This window comes from Thamnophis elegans, chromosome 3 (assembly GCF_009769535.1).
Source record: "Thamnophis elegans isolate rThaEle1 chromosome 3, rThaEle1.pri, whole genome shotgun sequence".
In the NCBI taxonomy this organism is placed as follows: domain Eukaryota; kingdom Metazoa; phylum Chordata; class Lepidosauria; order Squamata; family Colubridae; genus Thamnophis; species Thamnophis elegans.
Genome location: NC_045543.1, coordinates 113,453,504 through 113,465,665, shown reverse-complemented (window position 1 = coordinate 113,465,665; position 12,162 = coordinate 113,453,504). Strand labels below are relative to the sequence as shown.

Here is a 12,162-nt window from a genome sequence, read left to right as displayed (position 1 = left end):
TTATGCAACAGTAAATTTGTTACTGGTAGTCCTTTGTTTAGCAATTGCCTCATTTAGCAACTATTCACAGTTACAACAGTGATGAAAAAGTAACTTTACAAACTATCTTCACATTTATGATCTTTGCAGGTCTGTAAAGCAAAGAAAGGAAAGTTGAAATAAGATCATAAGCACAGGAAAGGTTTCATCGTTAACATCCCAAAGGAAGATTTTCAGTCTTAGTCCTTGCTATATCCATAGCATCCCTCATAATGGCAATCAGACTGTCCATCTGCCCCTTTACATTTAAAAAAATAATAAAGGGATCTTAATTTTTAAAGAATGAAGATTTCACAAGTTGCAAAACGCAATAATCATTTTTATTTCCAAGAATCCCTGTAAGCTCAAGCATTCTAGAGGCAAGGGGCTTAATGGGGGGGGGGGCGTAGTATTCCAATATATATAACTGGCTGTGTCTCCTGAACGCCATCACTCTGCTAAACAAATAATTCCCTCAACACTTTAAAACTATTTACTAAGTCTACATTGCTATTACTATTCCTATCACCCATCTCCTCCCACTTCTGATTGTATGACTGTAACTTTGTTGCTTGTATCCTTACAATTTATATTGATTGTTCCCTATGACTATTATTAAGTGTTGTACCTTATCATTCGTGATGACTGCATCTTTTCTTTTATGTACACTGAGAACATATGCATCAAAGACAAATTCCTTGTGTGTCCAATCATACTTGGCCAACAAAGAATTCAATTCTATTCTATCCATCCAGGGGTGGATTCCGGCTTCTTCTACTACCGCTTTGCTCAGGGAGGTGCTTCACGCGTGCGGGCACATGCGTAGTCGTAAAAAAATGCTTCTGCGCAGAAGCATGAAACAAGATGGCAGCGCCTTCAGCGCCACCGATAGAACCAGTTCGGGGGCATGGCAAGCCAAGTTACTACCTACTTGGCCGAACGGGGCAAACCGGTAGGAATCCACATCTGTATCTATCTATCCTTAGGAGTCATTTTGAAGAAGAAGCCTATCCAGAAGTTATTTCCTAAGAGTAACCTCAACGTGTTCTGAAAATTCTGAATGAGGCTACTACTTTAGAAAAGTTAGCTTCCTGTTTCATTAGAAAAGGTGCTGACTTTGAATTCATTATATAGCTGTACTCGGGAAGCAAGTTCTATTTAATAGGAATTGCTTTTCTACATGATTGAGCATGTTGAAAAAAGTACTCACGTGTAATTTCTAATCCATCACATAGGAAGCTACTATAAGAAAGAATAGGCAGTGTCAACCCTGAAGCTGACCTGACAGAAGCCATCTGGGAGTTTCAGTGTTGCCACAGTGGAGCTGAGGGATAGGGAGGGGGGATTTGAGATAGTTGGACTTTGTAGCCAAAATAAAATGCTTTCTCTTGGGAACCAAGGACATTCTCACACCTGGTCATAAGAAGGAGGAGTGATATTACCAGGCTAAGGCTCTGGTGAGACAGAGCCATGTGACTTTTGAGAAAGTGAAAAACGTTTACTTTTAATTTGGTGAAAACTGCGGGAACCTTCAGAATCGGTGCCAATGTGATATATCTCATAAAGCTATTCTTTGAGGAAGCTACCTGCCTCGGAGTTTCGCTTGTTATGGGTCTATTACTTGGAACACTGACACATAGAATTGGTTACCGGACAGTTGAAATTGGGTTTACATGGAAATTAAATCAATTCAGTGTTATAGGAAACAAAGATGTATTTTCTACATTAGGACAACCTGGGCAGCAATCATTTCCCTTGTTCTTATCACTTTGTGTGTGCCCAAGAGAAGCTGATGCATATGTAGGAGTTAGGCATTGAACAGAGAGAGATAAAGTACACAGATGCTGACTTTGTTCTCCTTTTAAAAGCATAAGGTAAAGCAGGGTTAGTCAAGGTTAATAGAAGAAGAATTGCTGTGGGCAGGATTTTACAAAACAACTGATTCATTCATGTAAGTAGAGTCTGGATTTGGGAGGGTGGGGGAACCTAATCATTTTCCCCAGTTGGATGTTGTTGCTTTATCCAACTCTGTAAAGCCTTTATCGCTGTCCATTGATTAGACACTGAAATTTAATGATATAGGTGGAGTGGGTTCCGATGAACATATTTTCATGCTTTTAGAATTAAGAAATAGATTTTGGAGACAGAAAAGAATCTGAGGTATAAAACCAAAGAGCAAGATGTTTGTTTTCAAACGGTGTGGATTGTAATACTGTACTGAGTAACTGGGTAATTAGTTTATTAAAGCTATATAAATAAACAGTTAAACATTTTGTAATGTCCTTCTATCAACAAATCCACAATGAACATCTCCAGAACCTCTGGTGAAATTACTCAGAAAATATTAGAATGTAATGAATTGCAAAACTTTCTCAGCACAACAAAAATCGTATTGGGAATATAAATAAGGAAGTCATTCTTGTTAAAAAAAATTATTCAAGATGAATATTTTGCAAACTCATTACACCTCTATTTGGCACAGTCTGTAATTTGTACCATGCAGTGTACAATGAGTCAGGAATTACTTAAACATTTTTTCTTCCAGATAACAAAATGAACTACTTTGGTTAAAAGGTATTACTACTACTGAATTTGTTTCAAGTGTTACTTTAATTACCTACAAATATTCTCTTCTTTCCATGTACTTTCCTCTTTCTAAATAATTTATTTTACCATAAAGATTTTGATCTGACAGTAGATCAAAGTTGAGGTTATCTAGTTTATTCTCCACAAACACATGTTCCTTCTACCCAACATGTCAAACAAGAAAGTATGTATTTTTTCCCTTGGTTTACATTCAGAAAAAAATATATTGGCTTCACTATACTCTTACTCATCATTTTTAAGATACAAGATAAAAAAAAGTAGAAAAAGTTGATTAAAGGGTACTTAATCCCTTTGGTCCATAATTATTCTCAAATCAGATCAGATTCAGCTGTTAGTCTCTCTTCTCCATAGTTTAATCTCAGCTATGAAAATGGCAATGCCAGCTGCCTACAATAATTATCTGCAATCTGTATCCTACAGAAACAGATTATAAACATTAGGCCCTAGGAAGAAAGCAAGTACTACTTATGTACCAAACATCTAAGTACAAAAGAGTTCAAATTACTGTCTAGCTGCCTTTAAATTCTAGAAGATCTAGTCTCAATCCAGGGAGTGCCAGTTTGGAAAGGCTGCTATAATATCACTTTCTAGTTTGTTCTTTATTAAAACACTTTGCTCAAGATATGCCTCTACCCTTATGATGCTTTTTGTTTATACTTGGTGAAAGGCTCCAGCAAAAGTCCATAAAAGTAAAATAATTTTTAAGGCTGCTTGCTCTTGGCATTCAGGTTTAAATAGCAATTCTTCTTGTCAAAAGGCAATTGTATCAGACTGCAGAAAATATGAAGGCAAGAGGTTATCTCAGAACACTTCCAGTAATTACAAAATGATGCTCAGCACACTAGATTTCAATGGATCTTATTCTTATGTCCCAAAATTTTCTTTATAGTATTTCAGTCTGCTTCTTTGAACTGTTTACAGCAGATTCTGTACAAGAATTAGACATTCCAAGGGTTCTGAACTACAGCTTCCAACATTTCCCAAAACATGGTTGATTATGTAAGATGCTGGGAATTTGAATTTAGAATTTGTTGTTGTTAGTTGCAAAGTTGTGTCCGACCCATCATGACCCCATGGACAATGTTCCTCCAAGCCTTCCTGTCCTCTACCATCCCCCAGAGTCCATTTAAGCTCATGGTGACTACTTCAGTGACTCCACCCAGCCACCTCATTCTTTGTCATCCTTCTTCTTTTGCCCTCTGTCACCCTTCTTCTTTTGCATCTTTCCCAGCATTAGGCTCTTCTCCAGTGAGTCTTTCCTTCTCATTAGGTGGCCAAAGTAATTGAGTTTCATCTTCAGGATCTGGCCTTCTAAAGAGCAGTCAGGGTTGATCTCCTTAGGACTGACTGGTTTGATTGCCTTGCAGTCCAAATGACTCGCAGGAGTCTTCTCAAGTACCATGGTTCAAAGGCCTCAATACTTTGGCGCTCAGCCTTCCTTATGGTCCAACTTTCAGGTACCAAAGTCATTTAAATATGCTTTTTCAATGATGGCACTGGTTATCCAAATGTGAAGTAGAGTGTTTTTTCCAGTCTACCTGAGCATTTTGAAAGGTCTCCACATTAGAAATATGCTGCTGGTGCTCAACCACAAACTAACAATCCTTAACCAAAGCAGATATGTTTAATCGGTAACTCATTCAATACCACCAGAAACTTGTCAACATGATTAGATGCTTGTCTGTCCAAACATATTCTAAACACATCCTGGAGTGAAAAGATATGTGACAGCTATCCTTATATCGCCCCTAACGGGTATTATGCTAAGCAATATCTCAAGCACCAAATATCCTAGAGAACATCCTCAGTCTTCCATGCAGAAGGATAGCCACAGCCATTGTTTTAGAAAACGTTCATTATTTCCTTTCAATAAGCCCTGGTAGAATCCCATGTTAATGGTATTTCCTGAAACGGACGTGCAACAGGACACATAATTGATCCTCTTTGACTTCCTGCTCTTGTACAAGATCTTGTTAATATCATAAGCAGTAATGTTAGCCCAATTTGAGTACTGTAGATTGTGAACATGAACAGAAGAAACATCTTAAAATGGCAAATTGTCTCAAAGATGAAGCAAAACTCAAGATTTTTTCTTCTTTTTTTTCTTCCTGGAGGAAGAAGGAGGCACTGGATTATATTCATTGTGATGCAAACTCTTTAGTGTACATCAGAACCTGCATATTAAAAAAAATCCCCACAGCAAAAGCCTTCATTGAATTATGTCTACTAGCCTGAAAGTAAAAAACAAAGACATTGTGTAAACATGGTAAATTGTTTTAATAGAAAAAGGGATTTTGTTAACAATTGTTTTAGCTTGCATGCCTTTAAAATGAATCAGATTAAGCAGATAACATAACATAAAATAATGCTGGCAAAGTGATGGTTGGGCACACAAATTAACTTCTTCTCTCTATCAGAAAGATTCGTGCTGCTATTGTTTGAACACACAGCAGCATCGAGCACCTGCCAACTGCTTTGTAAATCCAAAAATAGAAAAACAAATATTTTAATACCACACAACACAAATAGCTCAATGAACTCAATATACAGTATTAAAGAATCCATGCAGTCAGAGAAAAATCTGAAATCTGTATATGGACAGAATTCAATATGCATAATTGAATAAGTAAAATGAATAAGTAAAACTATTGCTTGTGACAAACAGGACACAAAAGAATGTACAATTAAGGCTAAAGAACCACTTCTATGGGATCTTTCACCTTTTAAAGTAGAACAATACATTCTGTGTCACAGCCTGCTTTTTACACTAGGTTTGATTTCATGTGTTGGTTTTTCATGTGATATGACCAGAATTTTTTTTGTTTTGCAAGCATGTCTCTGAGCATTACAAAAATGAAAACTGGGGACAATATAATCCAGTGCTTATGCCTACTTTTCAATGGGAAAAAATATTAAAATAAATTAGAAAGGTAAGGGGAATTGAGCAGGGCAGGGGAGTGAGAGAACAACTTTACCAACTTGCCTTCTTGGACTGGACGTGCTTCCATTGGAAACTCTTCTGTGAAAAAATCCAGAACATGCTTTCAAAATTCCTAATATATTCTTCAGTTTCATACATATCCCAATCCACTTGCCTATCCCAGATAGATGTATATTTGCATCATTTTTTTACATTATGTGGAACAATCATGCTTTCCTATTGACTTGTCAAGCAGACAGCTTAACCCAAAGACAGGAACTCTTCAAAACAATTTTGCTAAATTTTCAAAAGAAGTTCTTCTAACCCAGTCAAACTGGCTCTCATCTACTTCCTGTTTGACACCTCTGTTAAGTAACTAATACAATGCAACTTGCATAAACAGATGTAGTGCTGACAAATGCAGGGTTCTTCAATCTTTTCCGAACCTATACTCCAGTCTAAAGCATAAGACCAATTTTATTCTTTAGCTTAATGTTTAATTCATTTCTTCTTCCTCAATAAATTAAATTTGAATCATAATCATAATCTTATTCCAACCCAATCCACTTGCCTATCATAAACAGCACCCAAAACATGACTGAAGATTAAATATTGAACGAATGAAAGTTTCAGAACCAAACACAGCACACCAAAGCATGATGCCCACAAACATGTGAATCCAGATGTAAAAGAATACAGGAACAATAAATGGTAGTTTACCAATTCCATGATTCTAATCATGGTCTAATGAAGTATGAGCATGTCAAAATTACAGGTAAGGGAAGAAGCAAAGTAAACCTTATTTATTTCTCTACTCTGTACACAACAATATGTCTAAAATATATCAATATGGGAGGGAACCAGCACTATCACAGAAGGGAAATCATTCCATACAGTAATATTGTCTCATAAAGGATATCTTTCCCTTGATACCAACCAGCATTCTGCCAGTCACAGGATGGAGAGTTGGACCTCCCTTGAAGATTAAGGCAGCTGCAAAGCTGATGAAGTTAAGGCACTTTTGCGGGTTTGTTCATTTATATCTCACCTTTCATCCTGGAGCTGATGGAATCATATACTGTTCTACCTTCTATTTTCTTCACAACAAGTCTGTGGATAAGTTGGGCTTAGAGAAAATCCCCTAGAGAGTTTCACAGCTGAGGGTAGAGCAGAACCTGAGCTTCCCAACTCTTCATCCAACATTTAACCACTACACCACATTGGATCTTTCACCTTGGTCTCACTTCCTTTTACATTAATTTGGCTTTGGCCTGCCAGGTTGTATGATTCCAAGCACACATTATTTACATGTATACATTTACAGATTTAACACACATTTAGAGATAATTCTTCTCTCAAAACATTTATTTACTCATTCACTTAATTCAATTTTGGCACTGTTCAACTCTACTACAGCAACTGATACTCGTGCTACCATGGGGAAGACTGACTGATCTATGTGCTAACTCAAATTGCTGGCCAAATGCTAATTCTGGAAGAGCAAAGTTCCTATACACACATGCATAGCATGCTCTCTCTATATATATTTGCATTTACACATACACATACACATACACTTTAAATTGGACTTCAGCTTCAGCTAAAGGATGCCTTAAAGCAAGGAAGTAGAAGGCCTTTTCTTTTATGGACATCCTCCCAAAATGACAAAACATGAGTCAATCTTATTTCATTTTAGGCATGTGTTGGATGCATTCTTCTTTACCTTAGTATTCAGCATTTTATGGATACATTGCTTTATTACTCATCACAAGTATCCACAAATATTAATATTTTAATATATATTAATGTTTTGTTCCTTTATATCTTTACAATTATTTTAACATCATAGAATAGATTATAGACACTCGCAGGTATACTTTTTCCCCCTATATATTCTTATACTAAAGAATTTTTATTATTTCGCTAAATGTATTGGAGATGCACAGAATAACTAGAAGTATCAAAATGTTTCAAGCAAAGCAAACATATGGAGGACTATTCTCTGAAATTTAATTAATTCATGGCTGCCTCTCAGTGATGGAGGAATTAAGTGTCCATGTGGAATGGCAGTCCAAGTCCAACACTTGCCTCCACAACTACTATGTCCAAAATTGTCAATATTTTTATTTTTTTAATGAAATTTATATGCCACTCATCTCACTATTGAAACGATAATATGATATAGCAGTCAAAGCAAGACTGGAGAGAACTAGGCCCAATCCACAATCAGCCATAGATGCTGAGTGATTTCAGAACTCTTTGTGAAACTTTTATGATGTGAAAAAAGCAGAGAAGTATACTTTTATTAAACATAGCCATCTTCTCCCCAAGTCATATTTTCCTCACTATTGTCCAGGTTTATCAACTTTAATCATTATTTTCATTGTCCACGTCTATAACTTTTTCGAACCTTAAGGCATTCTTTTTGGAACAGGGTAACCTAACCAATATATAATATTCTATCTATATATCATTGCATATGCATAGATATGTACACAAAGAAACATATTTACTTATAGCATTATGATACTATTATTTTAATTTCTAGTCTTTTTTTCTAATATTTTTCCATATTGCTGGATCATTTTTCATCGCAGAGATGATTGCTTTTAGTTAGTTTAGAACACAATCCTAAAATCTCTTTTATAGTAGTTACAGCCACTTTGTGTAACTACCAGCAATTCTCACAGGATTGTTGTGGTGAAAATGTGAAGAAGAAAGAGTAAGAAGTAAATGTGCCATCTTGAGTTATTTATTAAAAAGGTAGAATAAAAATTAAATAAAACCTCTCACTGGTTACTTTGTGACATTGTCCCTATTTCCTACCACTATATTTATTTCCATTTCCAATTTTATCTTTATTTTTTTCAACATTTCTTCTAGGGTTAAATTATGCTTCTCAGGGTCAGCACACTAGGCCTCACTTCATGCAAGCAGACTCTCTGGGGAATCCTATAGCCACATTTTATCATAATTACAACAGAAGATTACATTAAGCATCTCCAATTATTCTTGTTTCTGTCTTCTAAAACTAAGTATTTGAGGGAGATATTTTTACTTCCAAAACTTTCACTAATCCGTATAGAAACTCAAGTTTTATCAAACAAACAGGACTCAAATTTAAATAGCATTTACAAGCCAACAAAGAACAGCACTCTTGGTCCACTTTGGGAGAAAAGGGAAAGACTTGATGAGCAGGTTATGCATTTAAAAGATCTTTTTACTGAGAGAATTCGGTTTGATGTTTTCCTCCATCACCTTCACTGCCAAGTACAGTGGCAGTAATTCCCATTTACACGTTAATATACTGTAACATCATCTTACCCTTAAAATGGCAAGGCTGAGTGAACAGATGCCAAGAGAATTTACATAGCATTTAAGTAATGAAGCTCTAAAGCTATAGACTATATGCAATAGTTTTATGCAGCTAATTCCTTTAAAAAGCATGCAACCTTATTCTATCACTTGCTTTGTTCCATCCATGGACAATCTGGTTCAGATATTTCTATTTTGGTTACAAAATATCTCAAATCACTGAGCAAATCCCAGTCTGTCTAGGAGGTTCTCCCAAATGTTCAACTATATGCATTATTTTTTTATTTGATGTTTATTTGGTTAAAACTTATTTTATTGCATTTAATTGTTGTAAATCTTCCTGAAATCAGTTTATAGCAGAGACAAGAAAAGGAAGATTTATTTTCTTCAACAAGCACATAGACTTGCTAATAAAGGTTCATTGCTGCCCCTCTTCTAGGTATTTTTAAAACAAAGCCATTATTTTATTAATACAGCTTGCATATAATCTGAAGCAATGAACACATTTTGCATTCCCTACTTCTTTAGAAAGGCAGAGCACAAAATGCACCATAACTCATATCTCCACCATGAGTGCAAAAGTCCAGCTAATGATACAATTTCTTCCCTTCCAATTAAATGTGGAAGGACACTTATTCACTCACATACCATTAATTTCAGCAGATGTAAAAAAAAAAAAAAGGAGCCACAGTCCTTCCAAAAGATCTACATGATGGACCTCACTATGAGAATACTCTGGAGCAAATCTTAAGTGGAAAAAAACAAGACCACTTGGACACTCACACAGAGCTGTTATCAGCAATCGTCCACTCTACTGAATTTCTATATTGATTGCTTACCGTAATTCTTATACATGTGGGAATGAAATTGCCAATATTCTCCAAACTGGAGAAGAGCAAATCCAAATGCAATATGAGGCTTCCTGAAAACAGGTGATTTTTCTGTGCTTCTTCATCAGGGCAATTAAATGATGCAACCACACATACATGAAACAAAGCAGATGCTAATCAGCAAGGTGCAAGCCCATAGCAGTGACTCATATGGGGTTATAGTAAGCCTTCTTCTGGGGAGCTGAAACACCTCTATGTTTTTGCATTGAGATAATGGATCACTCACTGACACCTGACACAAAGAAATAGCAGGAGCAATCACCCTACCAGACAAGATAAGAGAACTAAGTATAACAAGCAGTAAAATATACAACTTCTTTTATGTTACTGGAGTCTTTATTTTCCCTACAACAAATAACAAAGCAATTTGAAGAATTATAAGCTTCTACTGAAGGTCAGCCATGAGGATATGACAAAAATGCTGCAGTTTAGAACTGATTCATTTTGTTCATTTGTTTGTTGCATTTTTATACTGGCACGCTATGCAAAATCGTTTACGTTAATACCGTATGTCACGGTAACAAGAAAAGATAGTAAATTATGCTAAGAAAACTTTATAAAATGTATTTAACAAACTTAAACATTTGGTTTCCCCCACAGTCCAGGTTGACAAATGAAAACTGCATCCCACAGGGCTGACAATAAATGTCTTTAGAAATCAAGGAGGATGTGGCAAAAGGGATCAGTTCTGATTTTCTAACAAATATGACACAATGCAGCAGGGAGATAGGGAATTGGTTTACAATGTATAGTTTCCTTTTGTCCTCTTAAAAGTTTGTTGTATTTCAACTGATTGCACTATAAAAATAATGAAACCTACCTTGGTCCTCTTTTTTTTAAGTCAGCGGTTTCCAACATGAACTGATTTTCAGCTATGCCTAAGGCAGATAGCATAGGTGAAACAGGCATGAATTTCATTGTGAAATCAAGTTTAACATGTTTTAGGGCACCAGTGCAGACAAGTCCTAAATCAGACCTATTCTACTACATTTCAATTAAGGACTTGCTCTTGTGCTAAAGGTAGAAAATGGCTGCTGTAACACAAGCCTCTGAGTCACACAGAGCTCCTTACTGGGAAATACGGAAAAGTAAACATTGTTACCCGGTGTGGTTTAAATAATAACAATACCGCTTCTGCTTGAGATGGGTAACATTATGAGATCTGCCTCTTAAAGAAATTCATAGAAATGTATGTAAGACTTGCACAAAACTTTTCTCTGTGGCCAAAATGGAAAAGTAATGTTTTTCAGGCCACACAGAAAACCTTGTTTGCAAATGCAAATCCCGCTAGCCTACAACAATACGGTTGGTCTAAACTTGATAAAAGAGCTTTGTTCCCTTTGCCGCGGGTTTCCAGGTTCAATATGGTACCCAATCTTAAGACCGCACGAAGTCAAAGCAGGCAAGTAAGCCCCTCGTCTAATTGTGGGAAGAGTCTCCCCCTCCCTCAAAGACGCCAGGTGAGCCTTTTTCAGAAGCGCTTTCTCACAATAGCCAGACCTGCACCTGCTGGATCAGTGTTATTCGAAGCAAAGTTATTCTTTCACCAAAGAAAAGTTGGAAGAAGGTTTCAAGGCGGAATCTGGATAAATCGCCCATCGGTTAAAAGGAAAGGCAGGAGCCTTCCTGCATCCCAACGAACCTCTCCTTCGCTCCACTCTCCCCCCCCCCTCCAAGCAGGATTCCCGGTTCTATGAGAAAACGGAGCCACATTTCGCCGCACCGACGACGTTACCTGTCATTTCGAAGCGCTCCCCCCGCCCGGTGCGGAGCCGGGGCCGCAGCGCTTCGCCAGCCCCGCAAAAGCAAGTAGCGCGCGCCCTCGGAGTCCACGGCTGCCTGGCTCCGTCGCCGGCTGCTGCTCTCGGGGGCTCCCGGTTGCCTGGCGGGGCGGAGCTTCCCACTCAGAGACTTGTTGCTACTGAGAGCAAGCAGAGCCGCCCCAAGCGGTGAAAAGGAGTGGCCGCTCCTTTGACGACTCGCCCATTTGGTCTCTGGCGTGTGAAAGAGCCCTCGCTTCTCCACGGGGAGCCGGCGTTCCGTGGAGGCTTCGTCGGAGAGGGAGGAAGCGAGCGACCTCCAGCGGATCCCGGCGGATAGAGAGGGGGACCAGATGCGGATCTACTCCGCCGGGAACCGCCAAAAATCGAGGTCGCGCTTGTCTAAAGATTGCGGTCGAAAAAGATGGGGAAACCGGAATGGAGACGTTTTTCCTAGGCCCTATTCTGACGATGGAACCAGCATACAGAGCCCGATGCAGAAGGACTAATTTAATTAGTTGAGACTATTTGTCCATTATGTTAATCTAAAATGTAGCTAGTTTATGACTTGGGAGTTGTATGGATTCAGTTTGTTGGACTGATAGGATAGGATAGGATTCTTTATTAGACACGCAAGGAATTTGGTGCATAT

General features: G+C 37.7%; 1 protein-coding gene across 1 annotated transcript in view; it reads right to left on the bottom strand.

Moving 5' to 3' along the window:
* ARHGEF28 (Rho guanine nucleotide exchange factor 28) overlaps window positions 1-11,569 on the bottom strand; it is a 145,524-nt gene extending 133,955 nt beyond the window's left edge. Inside the window, exon 1 of the mRNA XM_032212613.1 lies at window positions 11,486-11,569. Within this exon, the coding sequence (XP_032068504.1) occupies window positions 11,486-11,492 (7 nt within the window). The 5' untranslated portion in view covers window positions 11,493-11,569. The remainder of the gene's footprint in view (window positions 1-11,485) is intronic.
* Between the last annotated feature and the right edge of the window lie 593 nt (window positions 11,570-12,162).